The sequence below is a fragment of the Leucoraja erinacea genome, chromosome 22 (genome assembly GCF_028641065.1).
Source record: "Leucoraja erinacea ecotype New England chromosome 22, Leri_hhj_1, whole genome shotgun sequence".
NCBI classification, from domain to species: Eukaryota; Metazoa; Chordata; class Chondrichthyes; order Rajiformes; family Rajidae; genus Leucoraja; species Leucoraja erinaceus.
In genome coordinates this window covers 15,042,238-15,068,603 of record NC_073398.1, presented here as the reverse complement: position 1 = coordinate 15,068,603, position 26,366 = coordinate 15,042,238, and the positions used below count along the sequence as shown (strand labels likewise).

Below are 26,366 nucleotides of genomic sequence, written 5' to 3'. Positions count from 1 at the left end.
TAAAATAGATAATAGTGGCGGTACATTATATGGAATTCAAGAGTCTGATGGCTCGGGGGAAGAAGCTGTTGCAAAACCTGGCCGTTCTGCTCCTTATACTGCGATACCTTTTGCCTGAGGGCAGCAGAGTGACCAGTCCATGATGGAGATGTGTGGGGTAATTTATAATGCTGTTGGCCTTGGACAAGTAACGTTTACACGCAATGTCCCGGATGTCCAATGAAGGAAGAGAAGTCCCGATGATGTTTTCAGCCGTCCTCACCACTCTCTGCACAGACTTCCAGTCGGAGGCTTTGCAGTCCCCAAACCAGACAGAGATGCAGCTGGTCAAAATGCTCTCTATGGTGCCCCTGTAGAAGGTGGTGAGGACGGGATGGGGGAGGTGAGTTCTTCTCATCCGGCACAGAAAGTGCAAACGCTGCTGCGCTGTCTTAACTAGCGATGCAATGTTTTGTGACCAGGTCAGTCTGTTCGTGACTTGGAGCGGACGTTAGCGAGCAGAATAGATGGAAGCGGTGTTCTGCAGGGGTTAGCCTTTAGTTTCACCGTTAGCCCTTCCCCCTCCGAGTGCCGTGCTTCTGCTTCCTGTTGCACCGTCTCTTCCTAGTGCGGCCAGTGCTGGTTGGAGACTCCGCAGCTTCGTAGGCCGCTGGTTCCAGCTGACGCAGCAGTCCGAGGCTCCGTAGAGTATCCAGAGTGGCCGGAACCATGACCGCTGAACTGCTGGACGTACGCAGTTCCAACACGAACTGACAGTCACACACCACCTGCATCCCGTCACACTGAACAGCGACCAGCAAACTCTCCGGACTAAGTAAGTTATTTACTGTTCAAATTCTATTGCTATCGGGAGCCAGTGCAGCCGAGCAAGGCGCCGCCATTTTGTAATCTTTTCTACCTTCGAGAAGATACATTACCTTGAAAGCCCAAACGTCCTGACTTAAGAATAACTTCTACCAAATGGCTATCAGATCCCTGAAACAATCACCTTTCTTACTCTCTTCCCAGAGGTACTGCCAAGTACTCTTAACTTGACCTCATTTGGTTGATCTGTTATTGCACATTATTTTATTTGCACTTTTTTAGATTGCATTACAGTCTTTGCACCAACCTACTGTTGTGTATTTGTTGTTACATTTCTTTTGTATCTATCATTACCATGCATACTGCGGGGTCAAGGAAAGAGCGTTCACGTCGCGGCCCTGTCCCACCAATCTTTCCACCGCCACGCACAAGAATCACAAGAAGCGCAAAACAGACACCATTGTATGCAGATGCCAAGAAGTGTGTTCAGCTTTGGCTGAACAACTTCTAATCTTCTGGGTGGACTCGATAAGAAGAAAAGATGTACACTGTGTATTCTGTGAGCTTCATGTAAACAATGAATTCCATTGCACCCTGCTGCATGTGGCAATACACTAATCTGAATCTGAATCTCATCTTCAATATCCTGGAGTTCAGCATTGACCAGATAAAAACAGACTAAGCATCTAAATGCATGAACAAGCTGGAGGTGCATTATACCATCAGTAGAGAACTCTGTATATTAGGAGGGAATTTTCTAACATCATCAGGGATCTTGGCTCCACTGCATGAATTCTGAATGCATTTAAAATGTAGATGAGATTTCCTGAGCATGCATTTTTTGTGAAAACTACATAGAGGTTTTCCTGTTGGTTGCCACTGCGAAAGTCTTTACTGGGGTTCTCCTCACTAATCTTCACCCGATGGCTGGAGCAATTCTCCAAATGTCTGTGTGAATTCTATCCATCTGGAGTCCAGATGGGCTTGACCATCACTCCACATCAACTACAAGACAAATGCAGGGAGCAGTTACTGCCATTGTACTATATCTGTGCACTCCACTAATTGCAAGGGACAAAAAAATAGCCTCCTCAAATCCCACTGCCCACAGAAATGCCCACAGCGGACCGGCTGGTGTACAGCTAATCTACAGGATAAACTGTTCGATCTCTGTCATATACACTCCAGAATTGTCACTCCAACTTCAGTCATCAAGATGTTCTTTTTGGGCGATACTTGTATGGGCGTATTTTGTGAGGTTGAGTCAAAACCATTATCAATTTGTTCATTGTAACGTGAAAGAATAGGACTTGCATTTACCATTGACACAACAAAGATTCTCCTCAAGCCTGGTTCTGCAGTAGAACACTGCCTACTGACAATAATGTTTTCGCATGCAACCTTGGAAAGCATGGACCATTTCCATATTCTGGGAGCCATCTCAACGAAGGCAGACATTTACAGAGTGTTGTCTGAGTCCATGTGCCTCTGATGCTGCTGGAAACAAGATTTTTATTGTACCTGTACCTCATTGTACTTGTGCATCTGACAATGAATTCTGCATGTCTTGACTTGCTAGATTTGATGAAGAGACCTGCGATTCTCAAAGCCTCCTTGGCTGTAGCTTCTCCATTGTTGGCTTTCCAGGGATTTCAACAAGCCAATGATCAATTTACTTTTTTCAAGTAAGCTTTGGAACCATCCTTGAATTGCTTCCTCTGTCCTGATCAGTGTTTTCTTTTGTACACAAAAACATGCTGGCATGCATCATTAATATACACAAATATCACATGTCTAGAAAATGAAATAATAACATGTAACTTTTTACAGGTGTCAGTACAGGTGTGTACAGTCGCAAAAAAAACAAAAAACAATGGTTCTTGAGATGCAAACCTATGCATACAGAAGGATGAGGATCTCAGGTATTCTCTTTGTCAGACACCCACAGGCTGGTGCGGTGTGCTGTCAGCAGGGATGCTTTCTTCATTGTCATCTGCCTCAGCTGAGATTCATTCATTCACCATCGTTGAAAACATTAACGACGCAGTGATGCTGGTTTCCAATGGGAATGGTAATGGACGCACCACATATCTCTGTCCTCCAGTTCATGCAGACTTCCGCTGCTGGATGTATAGGATTTTGGTGCGTGTGCTTTATCATCATTCCTTATAATGCTATGTACGACAGTGATCACAACTTCTACTGAAGTGTAGATGGCTGTTGGCTCGCTAGAAGCACATCTGCCCTTTGACAGGTCTTGTTTTTGGCCCCGCTGTGGATCCACAGCCCCCTCCTCACCGAACCATGGGGGGGGGGCAGACGGTTTAGTCTCTGACTATCCAACCATGGAGCAGGTAGCACAGGATTGCATGGTACCCATGGCGGGGGAACTCCCCCCGACCTTAGCTGAGAGATTGTCCTCAAATATCCAAAGTCACCCTTATTTTTTTATGGAAACATATTGTTGTTTTGCAGTGTTTTACAGCAGGGTCAGGTTGGTGATAGTCTTACTTTTGAAGAACTGTCCATTCGCTTATGCACTTCAGCAAACAAGTCTGTCAACTTGGAATTTAGCTTCCATGTAGGCAAGTGTTACCTGCCTGCTGCAGCTCAATGACTGAGGTTGTAATGATCTTGATTTGGGTTGAACAGTTTATCATTCATGCTGTAGATATGCTCAGCCAGAGAGGAAGTTTCATAGAGAGTAAAGTGTACAAGAACACAAGGAAATTGGAGAATGATTAGACCACCTGGTCTCTCAAACCTGTCCCATCTTTCAATATGATCTTAGCTGATGAGGCTGTGACTCAACTCCTCCTCTGTGCCATTGCCTCAATTCCCTGATCTCTCAAAAATGTATTCACCTCCTATGTAAATACCTACTGTGATCCAGCATCCACTGTCCTCAATGTAAGAGAATTCCAGAAATTAATTTTCCTCTGGGAGAAATAATCCATTAACCTCAATTATAACTATCTCCTAACTACGAAAACATCTCAACGTGTTCCCTGCCATGCCTCCTTAGGACCTAGCATTTTGATTAAGGTTATCGCTCATTCTACTAAATTCCAAAGAGTACAGGTCTAATCTTTTTAGCTGTTTGTGATCCTAGGAATTTGCCAAGTTAATTTCTTCTGAAGTACCTCCAAAGCTAGCATATCCTTAGGCAAAGCTAGCATAACTGTTCCAAATGCAACCTCAACAACATCCTGCATAATTCTCAAACTTCTCTACTTCTGATTTCCAACCCTCTTGCAATTTTGTGGTGAGTAAGATTTGGAAGAAAGTTTGAACGATTGCATGGTTGTGATCTCTGTCTTCACTGGGATTGTGTTTTTATGGTGGATCCATTGGTTTGATTCAGAGCTGGCTACATCATGGCAAATATTAAAGTGAATTACTGAAGACACTGGAATCCTGAAATAAAACACAAAATCCCAACAATGTCCAATGAGTCTAGCAGCATCCATGGGAAAGGAAATAGACTTAATCTTACAGTACTGAAGGAAGGGCATTGGCCTGAAAAGTTAAATATGTTTATGTTTATTATTGTCACCTATATCAAGGTATAGTGAAAGGCTTTGTTCAAATCAGATAATACCTAACCCTGTACAATCAAGCCAAGCACAAGTATAATAGGTAGTGCAAAGTGAAAGATACAGCATACAGACTATAGTTCCCAGTATTGGAGAGACAAAGTCCAATGTCCACTGTGGGAAAGGTTAGAGAACCATAGCTTCTGGAAGCGGCATTCAGATGCCTGATAACAGACAGGAAGAAGCTGTTGCTGAGTTTGATGCTGCACGCTTTCATGCTTCTATATGGGAGGAGGGAGAAGGAACGAAGGGGGGTGTTTATTAAAGGTCTTTAGCTTTTCTTAGATTTTGCCGAGGCAGTGTGAAGTGTAAATGGAGTCAACGATGAAAGTCTGATCAGTGTGATGAACTGGGCTGCATTCGCAATTCTCTGCAAAGTCCGAACGGTCCATATTGAGACCTCACCCATTCCTTCTCTCCAGAGATGCTGCCTTTTCTGCTGAGTTACTCCAGCGTGTTGTGCCTATCTTCGGTGTAAACCAGCATCTGTAGTTCCTTCCTACACATTTCGTTGCAACTTCATGTGGTCTTGGGCAAAGCCGTCCCCAAACCAAGTAGTAGTAACGCGGCTGAAAGGGTTGTATCATGTGACTAACTCCACTCAGGGTAGCAATTATGTTTACAGAAATGATCCAGGGGGAGTCTGTGAGGAGCCCTTGAATAAACTACACACTCCTGTCTAGAGCTCCTTGTCTAAAATGTATTAATTTATACACTCGCCAAATGGAGTTAATCAAAATTAAGAACCCGTTAAGCACTAATAAACAGATAGAATAAGTCATTAACAACAATATCAATGGTAGAAATTCATGATTTATGAAAATTATATCGCTAATGACTAAATTCAAAAATCCTTCATTATTCATAAATTGCTTTGGGACATCCTGAGATCGGGAAAGAGCGCCATGTACATTTCCACACAGGGATTATTCGGTTATTGCCGATAAAGTCACTATGTCCCTAGGTGCCGCCTGTGTCGTCCATCTCTTTGTATGGGATTTACTGTAACACGGAACGATAAAATATCTTCCCAACTTATATTTGGGTCATTAATTCCTTTAAAAAAAATCTTCTTGCACAAAAGCAACAGGAATAGTGAGGTCTATCGGCAGTGATTTGCTACCACGATGGTTTGTAACAAAACGCCGTGGACAGCCAGCCCACATCACAGTGTTAGCCTAGTGACCCACACATCTCCCTCTTCCTTCCTCGTGGGGTGTGTGAGAGAAACTCACGGTTCTCCGTCTCAGCGGCCGCTCGCCCAACGCTCGGCGAGACCGGCCGCAGTTCACGCCCTGACGTGATTGACGAGGCGGCGGGGCGGGCTGCGCTTCGCTTCGCTCGGGAGGGGAGCAAGAGGCGTGTTGGGGCCACTGGCTCCACCCCGTCCCCCCAGCCCGGTGTGATAGATAGGCGGAGAGTGGGCGCCGACACTGGCAGTCTCTGCTCTCACGCTTCGGTGTGTTGGCTCCGTTAGCCGGTGTTGTTGCCGGCCGTCTCTGTTGGGGGAGCGGGCTGTGAGGATGTAGCTCGGCTCTTTATGCTGCTCCACACACGTTGCCGATCGGAATTTGTACTCTTTATTTTTCGCCAGCCCCTGCCCCCTCCCCTCTCCCCTCTCTTTTGTATTATGGGGAAAGAGCAGGAACTTCTGGAAGCCGCTCGGATTGGGAATGTAGCTGTGGTGGAAAAATTGCTAAGTGGCAAAAAGGGATTATTGGGAAGTGGATCGGGTTCCATTCCACTCTCCAGCTTACTGAGGTAAGTTGCAGTGATTTCCACAGCCGTGCCGGTTGTATCTGCGTTACTACGATGACAAATGTGCATTTTTATTACAATCCCGCGTTTTAAGCGGAACAAATAGAAACACCTACAGCTCGGACTGCAAAAGGTAAAGTGAGGAGATTGTATTTCTTCCATTTCCTGCCAGAATTGATTTTTTTCCCAAGAGAAATGTGCAGAGTGAGCCTCCTTTTATTTCATACGATGCATTGTGTTTTTTTTGTTCGGTTTCACATTATATGGGTTAAATCGTCAAATTGGGGATTGACTGGACGACGTTTACTTTCTCTACCCTATCTCGCCCCTGGAGCATTTGCCCAGAAAGTTTTGGAATTTTGTGGATACCTTGGGGCAAGATAATGGTGCTCCAACACTGATCCATTTACAGGTGCCAAAGTAATCTCAATATGTCGGTACGCGAGTAGCTGCAACACATCCAAGTAAAGTTATAGGAGCATCCTTTTATGTGTGAGTTATTGCCTTAATCGTGCGGATTACTTGCATACAATTGAGCAAATAAAATGTATCTTGAAATAGATGAACGATGAATGCATTTGAAACATATGTGGCGTTGTAATTATGCAATAGGTAAAGCATACTCGCTCGGGGCGGCAGGGGGGGGGGGAGAATTTAGAAATATTTGGATGGGGGATGGGCTCTAGGACCAGGCTATGGAACAGTAGTAGACAAAATGCAAGCTTCGGGAGGACAGTGACTGGCGGCTACACCGGAGCATCGCCGAAAATACAACACACCAGCAAGAAAGACCTTGCGCTTGCAAGCTGCTCGTGTTCACTTTTAGCATCGCGTGGATGACAAGGCTCGGATTTTGGTTTTGAAAGGCGACTTTGTATTGGGGATGAGAGGGAACAGGACAAAGCCGGCACTCGGTGGTGAATTCTCCTGGCGGCGGGGTTTAGCATTTCATTTGTGTTTCAACGAGGAGGGATGGGACACATTGCAGCCAGATGAAGCGGTCGTTGACATTTGGCGATCCCTCTGGGTTCACTGGAGTTGTTTCCTGCTGCTCACTTTAAATTTCCAGTAACCTTGTTGCTCGACTGCCTGGCAAATCGCGCTCCTAGATCGAGAAGGCAATGAACCCGCCTTAGCAGGGAGCAACATCGCGGTCTCGGTTAAAGTTTAGCTTGATGTTTTGGTTGGACGTTCCTCACTTGAACTGTGTAATTAACTTCTCAGTCAAAAGTGTTCCCCCGAGACGACGGATAGGGCAGATTTATTCACGGGAGAAACCACTCTGCATTATATTTGCATAACATGGCGTTGGTTCCGACAATTTACTGTTGGATGCTTGGAATAGCTGGGACAGTTAAGTCCGGGTGGTGGTTTGCGAATGGACACAGACACTTCATCCCAATGCAGTGAATGCCATTTTCCACAGCACATGGCTGTCAATGAATGATTGCATTTATTTTGTAGAGAGTTGTTGAGCCTTTGTGAATTCAGAGAAGCAAATGACTTTGTTATCAATACTTGGATTGATTGTTATAAATATAGTCTGAAGAAGGGCCTCGACTCGAAACGTCGCCCATTTCTTCTCTCCAGAGATGCTGCCTGGCCCGCTGAGTTACTCCAACAATTTGTGTCTGTCTAACTTTGTTATCAATAAATATCTATTAAGAAGTAACCCTTTAGATCTTGCCATTCTTTATCAACATATCTCCACTATTGCTGAACTGGATATGATACTTTGTTTGTCCGCTCATAGCTGAAGTGTCACTTGCATGGGTTTCTGTTTCTATGGCTGCATAACTACCCCTTGGTAAATTTAACATTAGCTTTTATTCCTCATTTTGGCAGCTACAAAGAAGCAATGTCCAAATGCATGGTTGTTTTCCACCCAAATGCTGACATTATCTTGCACCTTATTATCTTAAAGTGTCCAAATGTTGGCCGTGCAACAGAAATTTCCTCCAAATATAAACGAGGAAGATTACCATTGTATTTTGTTCCATTCCCTGACCACTGACATTATGGTAACATCGTGAAACTTAAACATACTGTTCTTGGCCATGTTGTCATGTTTGACTCGGAGATGACCTTCAGCTCACATCTGCGATGTCGGGTTTATAATATGGTCTGTTTTCATTCCTGTCTCACTTTATTTGGATCTGGCAACGGAAACTCTCATCCATGCCTTCTTTGTTACTTACAGGGTACCTATTAAAGTATATCACCACCAAGCTGTGCTTGTTCTTCCCTCCATACATTTCTACAAGTCAGCCACTAAATATTTACTGGAAGTCATTTACTCAGCCCCTCACTATTTCCTGACTCATACTGAGTTTTAGTTACGCAATGCCCCAATCTAAAAATGTTCTCCCTTGTGTTTGAATCTCAGCATAAGCACAACGTTCAGATTAACCTTCCAGTTATAGCCTTTATTGTTATCCCTGTATTTAATCACCACCCATAGGTGCTTATGACTTCAGCTGCCAAGGGATTAAACTCTGAACTTCTCCTCCTCAATCATTCTGTCTTTTTCCTTGTGGGCACTTCTTAAGCCTATCTACATCTCCTAATGTGTCCTAATGGTAATGGTTTGAGCCATCCTGAGACATTTTGCCAGTTTACAAATTGCTATTATATTTAAAAAAACAATCTGTATTATGATTTGAGATATGATTGATGCTTTTAATATATTGAGTTAAGGATCATTTATAGATCTGCAAAGTACCAATTGGCAGACATTCCATTGTGAGACTTCAATATTCTGGGCTTCTCCAGAACAAATAATTTGTTTTACTGGCATGTTGAATAACTTGGGGGGAGGATGATCCCAAGTTGCTTTAGATTACAAATAGAAATACTCTGATTTCGTTAAGCATGTCAGTGTCCACATTTTACAGAAAGATATCAGTTGTCCATTATTTGTCTGATTCACAATGGCAAAGCTGTCTGAGATGTTCCTGGGCTCTGTTGGCAATGCTCTGTGTAGTGACAGGGTTTTGTATGCCTTAATCTGGTAATGAGAGGGGGAGACACAAACTCTTTGATGAAGCTGCTGATAAATCCCTGACCAACAGTAAAGACATGACCAGTTTGACAATTAGCAAAGCTGGAGCAAGTTTCCTTTTTCAGTGCGCCAATGTCCATAATGTTCAGAAACATTCACCACCTATCAGGGCAGATCTGTCTCTGCCTGCCTGGCAGCAGCCTGTTTATAGTAACTGGGCTGTTGATGTGTATATGCTGAAAGCAGTGTTCTGCAGAGGACTGGGCCCGGGGCACATGTGCCAACAGACTCGTTAAATAATTCAATAATGCAATGCCAACTCTACTGATCTCGTACTTCAGCAAATGTATCCATTGAGTCTGGTATGGGTTCAGGAAGTGAGAACATTGGCAGTAGGACAGGTAAGTTGAGCTTTTTATTAATTTAAAAATTTCATGCGTATTACATTTAATTATTAATGGTTTTGTTTTTCTTAATGGATCCTGAGTGATATAATAAATGTTTGTGATCTTAAAGACATCCAAACACTCATAACCTATGGCAGCATGAACACTTGATGAAGACCAGTTGGGAAAACCTCAATGATTATCAAAGCTGCCTGTTCATGTAACTGCCTATATATTTCAGGAGACGTTGTGCTGTGTCGTACCTTTATGCTGGTGCTCGTTCCTGGTTCCAACCGTGCTGGTTGGGACATGAGAATGAACAGCAGCTAGAGACAGGAATCTCAGGGCAGCATCAGATTTGTCCTTTTTAAAAATGAAATAATTACCATGTTGGTATGCATATTACAAAAAAGATAAAGTATCAAATATTTGTTTTAAATATTCATGTTTTGCAAGAAGCACAAATAATTAAAGGTTGAGAATTGTCAGTGCCTTATCTAGTCTGCGATGATTGGGTCTGATGATAATGCTTGATGATCACACAACTGTTGGAGTTTGAGTTTATTTTTTATTTTTGCGGATAATTTGTGTGTAATTATTCTTCCGTCACTGCAGTTTTCTGAAAATATTCCCCTACCTTTGCCCTGGTTTGTTTTATGTCATATGTCAGTAACATTCTCCAGAATTGTTAAGGTAGTGCGATACAAAAGTGGTCCCAAAATATCAATGCAGACTTGATAATAACAATAGCCATCGTATTACTTTCATGTACTTGAGTGAATTATCAATTAGAGCACATGGTATTGGGGGTAGGGTGTTGACGTGGATAGAAAATTGGTTGGCAGACAGGAAGCAAAGAGTAGGAGTGAACGGGTCCTTTTCAGAATGGCAGGCAGCGGCGAGTGGAATGCCACAATGCTCGGTGTTGGGGCCGCAACTGTTTACCATGTATAAATGATTTGGAAGAGGGAATTAGGAGCAACACTAGCAAGTTTGCGGATGACACAAAGCTGGGTGGCAGTGTGAACTGTGAAGAGGATGTTAGGAGGTTGCAGGGTGATCTGGACAGGTTGAGTGAGTGGGCAGATGCGTGGCAGATGCAGTATAATATAGATAAATGTGAGGTTATCCACTTTGGTGGCAAAAACAAGGGGGTAGATTATTATCTCAATGAGTTTAGGTAAGGGGGGGGGGGGGGGGGGGGGGGGGGGGGGGGTACAGCGAGACCTGGGTATCCTTGTACACCGGTCACTGAAAGTTGGCGTGCAGGTACAGCAGGCAGTGAAGAAAGCTAATGGAATGTTGGCCTTCATAACAAGAGGATTTCAGTATAGGAGTAGAGAGGTTCTTCTGCAGTTGTATAGGGCTCTGGTGAGACCACATCTGGAGTATTGTGTACAGTTTTGATCTCCTAATTTGAGGAAGGACATCCTTGTGATTGAGGCAGTGCAACGTAGGTTCACGAGATTGATCCCTGGGATGGCGGGACTGTCATATGAGGAAAGATTGAAAAGACTAGGCTTGTATTCACTGGAGTTTTGAAGGATGAGGGGGGATCTTATAGATACATATAAAATTATAAAAGGATTGGACAAGCTAGATGCAGGAAAAAATTTCCCAATGTTGGGCGAGTCCAGAACCAGGGGCCACAGTCTTAGAATAAAGGGGAGGCCATTTAAGACTGAGGTGAGAAAACGTTTTCACCCAGAGAGTTGTGTATTTGTGGAATTCCCTGCCACAGAGGGCAGTGGAGGTCAAATCACTGGATGGATTTAAGAGAGAGTTAGATCGAGCTCTAGGGGTTAGTGGAATCAAGGGATATGGGAAGAAAGCAGGCACGGGTTATTGATGGGGGACGATCAGCCCTGATCATAATGAATGGTGGCTCAAAGGGCCGAATGGCCTCCTGCACCTATCTTCTATGTTTCTATGGTGAGGGACTAGTTAAAGGACGAGGAACCATTTACATTTGAATTTGATTCAGTAATCTATTAATGTAAAAATAGAAAATGGCTATTTTTAAGACAGCAGTAGATGGATTCTTGATTAGTACGGGTGTTAGGGGGTATGGGGAGAAGGCAGAAGAATTGGGTTAGGCGAGAGAGATGAATCGGACATGATTGAATGGGCCTTGATGGGCTGAATGCCTCATTCTGCTATCACTTATGACCTTATGAAAATTATAGAAATGTTCAGTAGACATTTGCAGAGGGAGGAAGAGAGCTAATGTTTTAGTTCCATGAGCTTTCATCAGAACAAGGAAAATTTACAAATAAACAATTTCAAGGGGCAGAGAGAATAGAATAAAAATGATCTGTAGTAAATTGATGAGGAGGGGTTGGAAGCCACATGCAGTGGTGATATTCTTCCTGAAAGAAGATGGTAAACACATGAGAAGGCATAAATAGGAGGAGATGAATGAAATCGAAATACCAAAAGGGTGAGGAAAAATATATTGAATGCTGTAAATGTGAGAAAAATGGATGGAATTTATTTTGGAAATTCTAACCGACACAACTGGGTAAGACTATGAGTCGTCGCCTTTGAGCTTGTGTTAAGCTTCATTGGAACAGTGACATTGGTCAGAATGGGATTTGAATGGAGAATTCATATGATTGGCACCTGGATGCCAATGGACTGGGAGGTGTTCTGCAAAGTGGATTAATGTTGCAAAACTCTGTGTGTAATGGATATAAATGTCCCTGCTTGTTTATGACCAGATACCAGCATGATTGCACATCAAGTTTGAATCTTTTTTTGAATGATGATCATGCTAACATCATTAATCAAAGAAGCAAAAATCTTTGTGCCTGCTGGCGAAACAAATCTGTAAATTTTGATGGTGGACTTGGAATGAAAACCACATCGTGTTTCAGACTGCTTCATCGCTCTCATGACTGAATCCTAATCATTGAATATATCCCAAGTAGACATTTGAAAAAGTAGAAGCATTCAGTGTTTGAGACAAACTGGAAGGAGAAACGTATTGAAAACAAATATGATGATATGTGTAAGTACATTTCTGAGTCATTCTTGGTGATTTCTTCCCTGTGTGTGACTATTTCTATTTATAGTTTGCTTAAATGTTCCAGAATAAAATACACATTGACCAGGGTGTTGAGAAAGAAAACATCAGCAGAAGTTGTCTCTCCATCCGTTTTGACTCGGAATTTGGCTGATCATCAAATATTGAATGATCAGTGCCTAAACCACAAAGTCTGCACCAGGTTGGATATTGTCATGAAAGAAAGAATAGGTTGATGAAAGTTCTTGCTATAAACGACTGATACTTCATATTGTAGTAGTTGAGTGAAATAATTATTCAGCTTATTTCATTATTGTTTGCTCTTCTGAGAACACCAAAGTTAAATGTGCCTTTTTTTCTGGTAATGTTGGTAGGTTCTTGTATCTAAGGTCGCAGAGTGGAAGATTAATTTACAGATGAGTGTTTGGTGGAAGATTTTAATTATTAGAAAATATGGTGTAGGAGGCCAGAAAATGGAGTTTCATTTGAGAGTACATGGCAAAATGAGCAGTATATGCATGCAAATGAACAACATAAATAAGCAAAACAAGAGTAGGCAACAAGTCTTTTGGTTCCATTTGCAATATCTGATGAAAACTTGAATATAAGGTTGGGTATGCTTTTGTTCACTCAGCATATAATGAAGGATGTTGATGTTGTGAGTGATGGAAGTTGATAATAAAATATAAATAGCTAGCAAAATCCGTGGAGGAGGGACAATGGAGGCAAAAAGAGTCATGGTAAAGGCAATGAAGTGTAATCTGACGTGAATATTGTAGAGGGTGCACACCTACATCCTAACATCGCTCTTTATTACAAAGGTAGACACAAAATGCTGGAGTAACTCAGCGGGCTAGGCAGCATCTCTGGAGAGAAGGAATGGGTGACGTTTCAGGTCGAGACCCTTCTTCAGACTGATGTCAGGGGAGTGGGCGGGACAGAGATAGAATGTAATCAGAGACAGTCAGACTGGTGGGAGAACTGGGAAGGAGGATGGGATGGAGAGAGAGGGAAAGCAAGGGCTATTTGAAGTTAGAAAAATCAATGTTCATACTGCTGGGGTGTAAGCTACTCAAGCAAAATATGAGGTGCTGTTCCTCCAATTTGCGCTGGGCCTCACTCTGACAATGGAGGAGGTCCAGGTCGGATTGGGAATGGGAGGTGGAGTTAAAGTGCTGAGCAACCCGGAGATCAGGTAAGTTAACGTGGACTGAGCGGAGGTGTTCAGTGAAACGATCACCGAACCTGCGCTTGGTCTCGCCGATGTACAGAAGTTGACACCTGGAACAGCGGATATAGTAGATGAGGTTGGAGGAGGTGCAAGTGAACCTCTGCCTCGCCTGAAAAGACTGTCAGGCACCTTAGAGTCGAGGGGGGAGGTAAAGGGACAGGTGTTGCATCTCCTGCTGTTGCAGGGGAAAGTACCTAGGGAGGGGTTGGTGTGGGTGGGAAGGGACGAGTTGACTAGGGAGTTGCGGAGAGAACAGTCTTTGCAGAAAGGGGTGGAGATGGGAAGATGTGGCCAGTGGTGGGATCCCGTAGGAGGTGGCAAAAGTCTTTTTGGATTATAAACTGTATGCAACGGTCGATGGGGTGGAAGGTGAAGGCAAGGAGGACTTGGTCCTTGGTGCGAATGGTGGGGGGGAGGGGAGCAAGAGCGGGGCTGCCGGATATCGAGGAGACCCTAGTGAGAGCCTCATTTATAATGCAAGAGGGGAATCCCCGTTTCCTATAGAATTAGGACATTTCCGATGAACTAGTATGGAAATCCTCATCCTGGGCACAGATGCGGCGTAGACGGAGGAATTGGGAGTAGGGGATAGAGTCTTTACAGGAAGCAGGGTGGGAAGAAGTGTAGTCTAGATAGTTATGGGAGTCAGTAGGTTAGATGTCGGTCAATAGTCTGTCTCCAGTGATGGAAACAGTGAAATCAAGAAACGATAGGGCGATGTCAGAGATGGTCCAAATAAATTTGAGTGCAGGATGGAAATTAGTCGTGAAGTTGATGAAGTCAGTGAGTTCTGCATGGGTGCAGGAGGTAGCACCGATGCAGTGGTCTATGTAGCAGAGGTAGAGGAACAGTGATTGTTCAAAGTACCCTACAAAGAGGCAGGCATAGCTGGCGCCCATGCAAATGCCCATAGGATGGAGTCGAGGTATGTGAAAATTAATCCGGTGGGACATGAACAAGCAGAAACAACCGGTCTGCCAGGACTGTTCTGTTTGTGAATTTTGGGGAGAAGATAAAATCTGGCCTGCGGGGTTGGGGTATGATAAGGTTGGAGGATTTAGAGGGCAGCGAGCTTGAAGTAATAAAATCATAAACGATGTGTGATATTAAGGTGTGGTGCTCATCTGTGGGGTCAAATAGATCTTGTTACAAATTGGCCATAAGTTGGTTTGAAATTTTTATTTTGTGAGAAGCTGTCATTTTCATATTGGGAGCCATTGCAGCCAGTTTTGGCTAGAAAATTCATGTACACACCAAACTATAAATTGTTTTAAGGTTATTTTTATTTTGACAAAGAAGAATCTTATGTAAGCTGTCGGAACAATCCACAAAGATATCTATAAGTTGTTCAAACCTGGGATTAAATGAAAACATGACGTTTCTGAATATGCAGCATTTCCTTTTTAGTCTCTGTCCATCACTTGTCTGAAGAGAAATTTGAATCTCCATATTTGACTGAGGTGGACATTTACTCAAAGACAAGCTGGTAATTGGCTTACTAATATCTGTGTCTAATTTTATCTTTGTAACAGTAGTTATTTTAAGATATTTAGAAGACTTGTATTGAAAATATGATAGAAATCTATGCTAATCAGATGATACATAGTTTTTTGCTTTCCTTACACTTGTGCAACTCTCTATCTAAATTATCATCTTCAAAAATATGTATTGGGAAGTTAACATCTGCATTTCCTTGTGATCCATCAAAAGTAAAAAAATATTTGGGATTCTGAAAGTTTGCGTGGAAAGCCAAAATAATGGCGTGTAGACATTTACTGATGCTGTAGTGGGAGTACTTTGATGTTTGGAAAATTACCTGTAGCCTTTTGGCTGACCTGGGCTCTCCAGTGTGTGCGCTCAATGCTAATACCAGAAAAATGATACAGTGGTGATATTAATCAACACAATGAACGTGTGTCTTCTGATTCATAAACTGATGAAGTCTTTTCAAATCTGAATTAGTATTAACTCAGAAAACATGATTTGTGTCTTTTGAAGATATTCTATCTGATATTTAATCCCCATTTGCACAATAATCCTGGCAATAATATGCCTAATCTGATATTGATGCTTGTGGTTTTCAAAGCTATGAAAAGATGATACATTGATTGAAACTAGGTTTGACGAAATTAAGTAATTTTACTAAACTCCAAAGGTGGGATACTTTTTAAAGTCTTTTTCAAATAGCAGCACAATTGTCATTTGTTAATTTATTCTGTTTTAAGAACCTTCTATTTGAAAAGCTATTAGAGAATATTGTTGGTATTTAATTTACCTTTGCATTGACTTCCCTTTACAGAATTTTAAGAGATGTAATCATTTTTTTTCATGTGCAATTTAAGCTATTTTACAAAGTTCTGAGCTAACAGTGCAATTTGGAAAAGGTTTTGTGTACCCAAGGGATGGTTATTTTAATTTATTCACTCATGGATACGAGGATCTGCTGTGACGTTTACCAGTTGCATCCCTTGAGGCTGATAGGGAGCCTTGAAGTCTGCAGGTTTATTAGTTGGGACATTTTGACACAGTGTTATTGAGGGAATGATGATATGTCAAAGGCAAGTGGAGAAGTACTTAGAAGGGAAGTAGAAGTCTATAATGTTCTTATGGACCACATAGTTTACAAAGTTGTACCATGAAGCTCACAAAGTTGAAATACGATGAATATGTGAGATTCTTGATGAAGTAGGCTTGGTGAGTTTCAGTCCTTTAGAAATTCATGGAGGGGGTGATGGAGAGAGTGAAAATGCAAGATATTGAAAATCTGGTGGTTAAGTAGTTGTTTAATTGTGGATCGTGCTGAACTTGTTTTTTCTGGATCTGCACTCAACACAACTGATGTGCCTTTATAGGTGGGTCAATAGTTTATTAGATCAAAACTGATGCAGTTTCCATGGAATACCCAGCGTCTGCCCTGTTGCTAAGGAATCTATCTCAGTGGTTTGCCCAGTATAGTTACAAAGGTGGCTGCTAGAATGATGGCTGCAAATGAGAGAATGCCATTAACTCATGATGTTAAACTTTCCTGCTAAAAATTGATAATGCATGTTGCTCATCTACTGTGTTGTTACTTACATTTCTCAATCCCAGTTTTTTTATGTTGTGCACTCCTTTTGTATTTATGCAACCTATCTGAAGTTCAAAAGAAACTCAAATTTGTGCAGTTGTTCTTGAATGGCCTCACTCTAACCATGAGATGTAGGGAAGGTTGTTAAAATGGTGACTGTAGAACATATGTGTAGGAAGGAACTGTAGATGCTGGTTTACACTGAAGATGGTCTCAGTCCTGACTCTTGGTCTGAAGAAGGGTCTCGCCCTGAAACATCACCTATTGCTTTTCTCCAGAAATGCTGCTGACCCGCTGAGTTACTCTGGCATTTTGTGTCTATCTTGACTATAGTTCTGCTGGATGATTGCCAGGGTTATAACTTCACCAGAACAAGTTTGTTTGAGGCACAAAAACTAAATAGAAATGCATCTGCAGTAAATACTTAACCTGCGGAATGTTTCCACCAATTTCCATTTATATTTTGCAATGCTGTTTCGTGCATCTTGTCAAGATGCAATTGATACCTAAACCCCTTGTTGCATTCGGCCTTGGCTTGTACTTGGCTGTTTCCTGACATCATGATGATGGAGAGGACTGCCAGAGAAGGTCACTTCAGTTTTCTGCCTGTAAATAGTTATGGAGGATTCATCCTTGGACTCTACTATCAGGGGGCATTGCTTGTAAACAGTTTAAGTGGCCTGCCCCATTCATGAAAGGATGCGCAGCACGGCTAAGTATTGATCAGTTCTATTGGGGCATTGCTTGTAAACAGTTTAAGTGGCCTGCCCCATTCATGAAAGGATGCACAGCACGGCTAAGTATTGATCAGTTCTATTGTGTCTGAAATTGCTTGCAGCAGGCAGATACAACTTGCACACAGATCCGCATTGTAATCTCATCATTTAGTATGATACTTCGTACTGCTTTTAGCAAGACCTGCTACAAGGCTCAGTAAATAAATAGGACTTCTTTCAGTTTAATGGTTAATAGGGTGAGCCATGAGTTTGCAGAATGTGGTAGAACATGTTTTGCTGCTGTTGATACTCTAGGGGGCTAGTTGTAGTGCACTTTTAAGTTAATGGCTGTATTTTACACCGTGGTGCAAAGATAGATAAACTCATTGGTACATGGTTGACACATTACCCTCACAAACTGTAATTGATGGCTTTGTGGCCAAATTTGCAGATAAATATGAAGATCGAGGAAACAGTCTGCAGAAGGACTTAGACAGGTTGGGAGAGTGGGTACAGAAGGGGCAAATGGAATACAGTGGAGTAAGCTGTACAGCCATACAGTTTGGTAGAAGGAATAAAGGTGTACAATATTTTCTAAATGAGAAGATGGTTCAGAAATTGGAGGTGAAAAGAGGCTAGGGAGTGCTGGTGCAGGATTCCCATAAGGTTGATTTAGAGGTTTAGTCCGTTGCAGGGAAGGCAAAGTCAATGTTAGTATTAATTTTGAGAAGACCAGAATATAAAAGCAAGGATGTAATGATTAAGGTGTTGGTCATTCAACATTGGGAATATTGTGAGCAGTTTTGAACCCCATATCTGAGGAAGGATATGCTGGCATTGGAAAGAGTCCAGAGGAGGTTTATAGGAATAATCCCGGGGATGATTGGTATGAGGAACATTTGATGGATCTGGTCCTGTTCTTGATAGATATTGGAAGGATAAGGAATCTCATTGAAAGCAACCAAAATAATGAAAGGTGTAGATGTGGAGACGATGTTTACAGTCATGGGAGAGTCTAGGCCCAGAGAGTACAGCCTCAGAATAAAACAACCTACCTTAGAATGAGGAGGATTTCTTTTTAGCCAGAGAATTTATTGCCACAGATGGCGGTGAAGTCCAAGTCACTGGGTAATTTTAGGCGAATATTGATAAATTCTTGATTAGTAAGGGCATCAAAGGTTATGGGAAGAAGGCAGGGTTGAGAGGGAGAGATAGATCACCCCTGATCGAACAGCAGAGCAGACTCAATGGGCTGATTGGCCAAATTCCACTCTGATATTGACATTTCAGCCAACATGAAATTGTCTACGAGAAGCACCACATGCCAAGTAGGCTTGGTTAGAAAACAAATTGGATGCTTGGGAAAATGCTTTAGCTCACTTGGAAGAACCAGTAACCATAGGGCCACCTACAAGGATGTCGAGCAAGAAGATAAGTTAAACTTTTCTTTCTGAGAGGCATTCGAGACAAACTTGACGCCGGATGTAATAAATAACCCTCGTTTTCAGTACCGAGAAGAATAGGTAGTTTTGAAAACATGGCCCACTGCCATTTGTACGTTACGGTAGAAGTGTGAGCGGAGGATGCAGGGGGAGAGAAAAACTTCAGGAATGGTGCCAGGACCTTGGAGTTCTCTAGACCAGGACAGAGTCTCCATTGGACAGAGGGCTGTGAGACCTGTTGCTACTGACTGGTGCTCAAATCAGTGAAGACTGGATGACTAGAAGGGTGTGAGATTTGTTGTTTTACTAATGCATTTTCTTACAATTTACCCTAATTAATATTGTTTTATTCTGATATTTTAAGAACTGGATTAAGCCAATTCCCAGTGTGTATTTTGTAAGGATCAAGTTGGTAGGATTTTACTGTGTTCTTTCACCACTGCAACCTCAAACTAGAAAGCTGGAAAATATCAAATGTAGCAGGAGGCGCAGAACAGGGAAATTTGGTTTATGGTTGGGGGCGGGAAAGGCAGCAAAAACAAAAGAGGTCAGCGGAGAAAGATGCAATTTCAAATAAGTAAGTAAATAAATAAATAAATAGGTAAGACAAAAATTGTAATGCAACAAGTAAAGATTATGGTGACTATCAAAATGCGGCAGAATCTTTATTACCATTTGCTGCCTGAGAACAGAGCCGGGATCTGAAATTGTGCAGTACAGGTACTTAGAAAGCTGCAAGGAGCCAACTGAGATATGAGGTGCTCTGTCTCAAGGTACTGTCAAGCTTCAAAAGAATGGTGTGGGTGGCTGTAAATAAAGGGATGTGTGGGGAATAAACATATTCAGCTGAATGTTCAGGGTCATGCTGGAAGATGGAATGGGATATTCAATGAGGCGATCTTCTAAACTGTCATATGCAGAATATAAGAAACAGAAGCAGAATTAAAACAACTACCCTTGAGGCCGCTGCACCAGTTAATAAGATATTTTGTTAATTGATCCTCAATTTAAATTTCAAAATTTGTCAATACAAGCATATTTATATTGAAGATGGGCTGGAATGCCGAAGAAGACAAATGATCAAAGTACATTAATTAATTTGCAGAAGTCGTAGATTTTTGGTAGTAAGAATGGGAATGCCAAATTAATGGGAAGATACGAGTCTAGATGTAACAGAACAATAAATAGTCCTTGGAGTACGTGCCAATTCACTTCCTTGGGTTGGGAAATCAATTTTACAGCAAAAACAAACCAGGCACTTGGGGTGTTTTTGGTTGAAGGGTAGTATTGAAATGTGAGGATCTATGGTTAATCTGTATGGAATCTTTGCTAGACCATCGATGGATTATTATGCAGTGTTTGTCTTGAAATATTTATGAAAAGAATATTGAAGAACTGTGGAGGGTGAAAAGGATTTGCAAGGATGAAATTAGAGATTTACAAGAAAAAAATGAACAGGCCATGCCTCTCTTGAAAAGGCTGTGCCATGAAAAGGTTATTGAATTTTTTTTTTTAATGGGAGGTTTTGATTTGGTGATGGATATAGGGTTTATTTCTGCTTGCATAAGAAGCTAATTAGAGAGCATTAGATTAAGCTAATACAAAAAATAGAGTGTAGAATTTGTATGAAGCCCCCTTATAAAAAGTGTGCTGAGACTGTGGGACTTGCTGTCGGGGACTGGTTGGAGTGAATGGTGTAGTTGCATTGTAGGAAGGGTTGAGCAAACAAGGATAAAAAATGGAATAGCTGGGTTTTGCTGCGGGATGGAAGAAAGTTATATAATGACAATTGTAAATTGTCCCTAGAGTGTGTAGGATTGTGTTAGTGTGTGGGGATTGCTGGTTGGCGTGGACTTGGTGAACCAAATGGCCTGTTTCCGCGCTATCTCTAAACTAGACTAACAGATTGCCATGTAAACTGGTCATTCTATAATTATACCCTTGTGTAAGGTTGCACTGCAGTGCTTCCATAGATGAAGGTGTAAGTAAAGCATGGCAAATTGACACAAGGTGAGTAATTTAAACTGATTCTAAGTAATTAGAATAAATTAGAATATTTGAAACGGATTACTTAGTAGGAACATGAAGTGAAATTATAAACTGCCAACTTTTCTGGGAGTAGCAGCCAGAGGAATGAATCTTGGAGCAGCATTTGGCCATTGAGAGGCTAAAAGTTAAATGTAATGTTAAGAGGGTTTGCTGCTGTCATAGATTTGAGGGGAAAGTTTTTTTTTACACCGTGAGTGGTTGATACTGGCTGTTAGAGGTACAATTAAGAGGCGTTTAGATAGACACTTGAATAAGCAAGGAATGGACAAAATAGACCTCAGGCAGACAAATGCGATAGGTGTATTTGGGAATAAAGATCAGCATGGACATGGTGTGACAAAGGGCCCAGTTCTGTGCTGTATAATTCTACGACCATATGGATTTGGTTGAGATTATTTTTCCAGTTATTGGTCAGCATTGGTTTTTAAATTATAAATCTATAGGAGCAAAATTAGGCCAGTCTACTCCACCATTCAATCATGGCTGATCTATCTCTCCCTCCGAAACCCCATTCTCCTGCCTACTCCCCATAACCTCTGACACCCGTACTAATCAAGATCTATCTCTGCCTTACATATATCCACTTTAATATATATAAGTTGCAATTAAATTGATGTTCTCAGTTGGCAGAATCTGCACATTCATATTTGCCTATTAATATCCACAATTTTATAAATCAGTTTTCTTTCATCTTCAAATTACCAGCCAGGTTATTAACTATTATTTTTGATATTCACAAACAAATGCAATGAGTTAAGATAGTTGCAGCGTTGGTACACTGAAATGCACAAAACACATTTGGGGCGCGGGAGAATATTTCTGGCTTTGGCTGGTGGTTCAGATGGGATGTATCTATGCTCAGCCGTCACAGCAGAAATGTCCTGGATCGCGTGTTCGTGCTGCAATTCTGAGATGCTGAATGACTGATTATGCCACATCTGTCATTACGCATTATGCTGGGAAATTAGAGCGAGGAGTTGATTTCAATGAGGATACTTGTCTTGCAAGTATGGAATTTAGGTGAAGAAAATAATTAAAAACCATTGAACTCGCAATGTTTTAATGTGTTTAAAAAAATAAAAAAAAAAGTATTAAAAATATTCAATATTAAATTCAGTTTACTTATTTACATCAGTTTTGATATTTTAAACGTCACAATATTGGAAACATTTTAAATTGGCTAAGATTGGTTACAGGCTTTGACAAAATGCAAAGGTCCCTCTGACCCCTTGTCCCCCCCCCAATTTGCCCTCATGTCTTGGTGTTCTGGGGGCAGGACATGTGCACTATGCCACCTGAGGCCTGGCTGCTGCTGAGACCTTGCTACCTGAACCCAGAGTGGTGAAGGTCAGCAGGATTAGTCCTCCACATCTGGCCCAGTTGATTGTGGGTAGGTGGGGACTGTGGATGGCAAATCCAGGCCACAGGCCAGATCCAGGGAGATTTGTCCCATTGTTAAATAAATTGCCAACATAAGTCTTTTTATCCTTTTGGGGACGGGGAGGAGGAAGCTTTCTCTCTGGGATTCTGGATTTATTTCTGGTTTAAAAATAAAGCAAAGTATATCAAACCTCATTTATACTTTTGTTTAAAATGCAGTTAATGCATTTATTTGAAAGGCCAAAGCTTGAAAGGTAATTTGTGTGACAATGCTCATTCTGTACAAAACTCTCATAGTATGAATTCAGTCCCTGGTGAAGTGCTTGCTAATCTTACAGCTGGCAGCTCTAGTTCTATTTTTTTTAATAAAAAGGTTATCTTCTCCCCCCCCCCCCCTTGGCCTAAGCTCTGTGGCTCCATTTCTGGTAATCCCCTGTCGTAAATTAAATACAGTGACAGGAGGTGTAATAATGTTACCACTACACTGTTAAATGTTTTGAGACCTTGAGCTTATCACAGAGTAATCATTTTGCCCTGCATGTTGTATGTGCAGACAGAGTCCCAGATGTTATATTCTGTAATATTAAACTATGATGTCATTATCAAATGTTCCCCATGGTTTAAATAATGATGGAGATTGTCTTGTTAAATTATTAAGGATGGTGTGGTAGGGCTGCCTTGACCCCCAGAGTTGTGGTTCTGTAAAATGTAAGCTTGAAAAACTGATTGAAACTGTTCTTCAGGTTGCATTTTATGGATTTGAATGAGTTGGATGGATAAGTGGACCTGAGGTTGTTATAGTCTTTTATGTAACTATATGCTGATTTTAAAAAAAAATTAAATAGTAAAGGATAGTTTAAATGGCAAGATAATCGTGCTAATAAAATATTCACTATGTTAAGAAACAAATCTGTAGTGAAGTGTGTTGTGGAGAAGCCATATTAGTTTTTGCTGTGCAGGCCCGGTTTTGTTGAGCCAAATTTGATGGGGCAGTGTCATTTTTTGAATCAAATATATCAAGTAAGCAAAAACTGTCTCTCCATATTAACTGTGCAGACTTTAATCGGCTCTGTACGGCCTGTGTGTAGCAGACTAAATTGATACTCTGCTGGATAATAATGTCCTTGAACAAAAAAAATGTAGTAGTAGCTGATTATTAACTATTTTTACTGCAAAGAGAGATTTACCAGCGGCCATTTTTGTTTACCTGGTGGCGCTTCGATGGCAGCCTCGCCTGCAGTCTACCTGTCCTATACGTCTTTTTGTTATTTTTATTGCGTTTAAAATGTTTGTGTTAATGTTCTTCGGTTTGTTTTATGGGGGGGGGTCAGGGGAAACTTTTTTCAATCTCTTACCTTGTCGGAGATGCAATTGTTTTCTGAGTCGTATCTCCAGTCGCTCTGCGGCCTAACATCGTGGAGCTGGAGGCCTTGCTTGGGACTGACTTTGAGCCCCACCGCGGTGCGTGAACGTGCCATTGGAGCCGATTCCTTGCCTGGGAGCGACATCTGTGGACTATACCATCAAGGAGCTCGCAGTCTTGGAAGAGACCGAGTTGGGAAGCTCCAAAACTGCACGGTGTTCGATTAGCCCCAACCCGAGGAAGATCACCCGGCGCGGGGGAGCTGAGATTTCCCCCGATGCAGGAGCATGATCGCCCCAACGAGGAGGCCTGCCGCTGGCTATGGGAGTAATATCGTCCCGTCAATGGAAGGTTCAAGGCCCCCGACTACCCGAGGACCAAGAAGGGAAGAGATTGAACTTTTTTTTGCGTTCCATCACAGTGAGGAATGTGGAGGATGTTTATGTCAAAATGTATTTTGTGTGTTCTGTTGCATTTTATTAATATGACTATGGCAAATCAAATTCCTCGTATGTTGCAAAACATACTTGGCAAATATGGTATGATTATGATGTTGCTGAATTATCTTTTTTTTCAAAGAAATAGAATGGATTCTCTGTTGATGACCGGGAGCTTGGTATGTCTCTCGGGATAGACCTGCAAACATTAACCAAAAGGTTTTCACAGACAGAAGGCTTATTGTATTACTGAAAGCTATTGATTGGGGTTAATTGGCATATTCAAAGTCATAGTTTACTATGAATAAAAGTCATAGTTAATTCACAGTCATTGTTGTACACGAGGAGGCCATATGCCCACAGAGTCCATGCTTGCCCCTTTTAGAGCCATTCAACCAGTCCCTTTCCACACATTCCATCAGCATAGTGTCTCTCTGTGTGAGACATTTTTCAGTTTCCTTCTGAATTCAAATTTTCCTTCATATCTACTGCCCGCATGGCAGCAGATTCTGAGTCATTATGACTTGTTGTATTATTTAGTATATTAAAAAAAAGAAGAGTTCTTGCTCTCATCTCATTTGATTCCTGTTTCTCCAACCTACCCTTATAGCTACAATTCCACATGGCTGGAATAATTCCAGTAAATCTATATATTGCTGTAACAAAAAAATGTGACTTGTATAGATTAACATTTTGAGCATTGCTAAAAATAAAGCAGATGTTGAAAAATTGGGATATGGAAATATATTAGGTGCATTAGTATTCAGTAAAAGTCAGCAAGTGAAAAGTTAAAAGCACAAGTCAGTCCTTTCTTTTCCTGCTTGAAAGATTTGATTAGGATGTTGCCTTTGCAATGAATGAATTCAAACAGTTTGGGTATTCAGTTACTCAAAATTCATAGAATATTGTTACCCTTTATTTATTCCTCCAGAAATGAATTGTTGCCATGTTTCTGAAATGTGATTTTTTTCCCTTTACTATTATTGCATATTTCTACAAATATTGGTCTGAATTCTAAAGTTACCATTTTGAGAAAATAGTTTATGCTTTGGCATGTCAGCTGATGCGATTTTAATTTTGTCAGATTGCAGCATCACTTTGTCTACCACATATCCTTTCCAAGTTCCTCTGGACATGTTGGTTGCATTGGTCAGCCTGCAATTAATTTATGCTTGAGCTTGATACTTATGTCACTTTAGCCACATATGTTTGAAAATATAAAGATCGGATTCTGTTATTTTTTGTTAAATGCAGGCTTCTCATTCCTTTGCAGCTGTATCACTCTGGGCAACTTCAGTCATGAATTACAAAGGTTTCTGCTGCTATTGTGCAGCTATGGTATGGTCATCAACAATTAATCAGGCATATCTGTGTCTATCTCCAAGCAAGCTGATTTTATATTGTACCAATCCACCTCCTTGCCGCCTTTTCCCTTTTGCATAGCAAGTGAGAGGATTGCTGATTGGTCTAGTTTCTCGCACAGTTAGTTATAATAGACGTAGGAAACCACTTAAGCAGATTGGTTACACAACATACAAACCTACAGCTGAAATAAAATTCTCATTGAGAAGGTCTTTTGGAAGTCATAAGGAATGATTCTGCTTGGTGGCTTCCTGCAAAGTTCCATTTGAAAAGAATTAGCAGCATGCAGGACAATTTCATTGTAGAACATGCGTTTCTCCAAAAGATGACACTGGGTCTGACAGTTTCTTGGGCACAAATTCTTGGAAGTGCAATTGAACAATTTTTGTTCCCCTATTTTAACATTTGAAAGCTAGTCTTTCCATCCTTAATGGTTCTGCTAAAGGCAAACATTGATATTCACAGATAACAGAGGGGTCGGGTCGCTAGGTATTAGAGCAATCTTTATCAAAATTCAAAATAATTAACAAGTGTTGTGCCTTGCATATCTACCCAACCATGGTTATTATCCTGATGTGAATTTCAGTGTAGCTCCCCGATAAGGATGCATAAAGTGGAAGGTACATGTGACTTGCTCAATGGTTCTTGACATCTGGCATGTCTGGGAGTCCTGGCCTGCAGCATTATAATGCTGACACGACCAACCACATGGCAGTCTAACTTTGCTGCCTCTCATATCCAGACAGACA

The 26,366-nt window shown here is 41.5% G+C and overlaps 1 protein-coding gene across 9 annotated transcripts in view; it reads left to right on the top strand.

Moving 5' to 3' along the window:
• Positions 1-2,958: 2,958 nt before the first annotated feature.
• The window catches only part of anks1b (ankyrin repeat and sterile alpha motif domain containing 1B), a 646,306-nt gene continuing 622,898 nt past the window's right edge, over positions 2,959-26,366 (top strand). For 3 of the 9 annotated variants that reach the window (XM_055652964.1, XM_055652967.1, XM_055652963.1), the window contains exon 1: positions 2,960-6,161. In XM_055652964.1, the coding sequence (XP_055508939.1) occupies positions 5,941-6,161 (221 nt within the window). In that variant the 5' untranslated portion in view covers positions 2,960-5,940. Of the gene's footprint in view, positions 6,162-26,366 lie in introns of all 9 variants that reach the window. The other 6 variants (XM_055652970.1, XM_055652968.1, XM_055652973.1 and 3 more) reach the window with 4 other exon arrangements.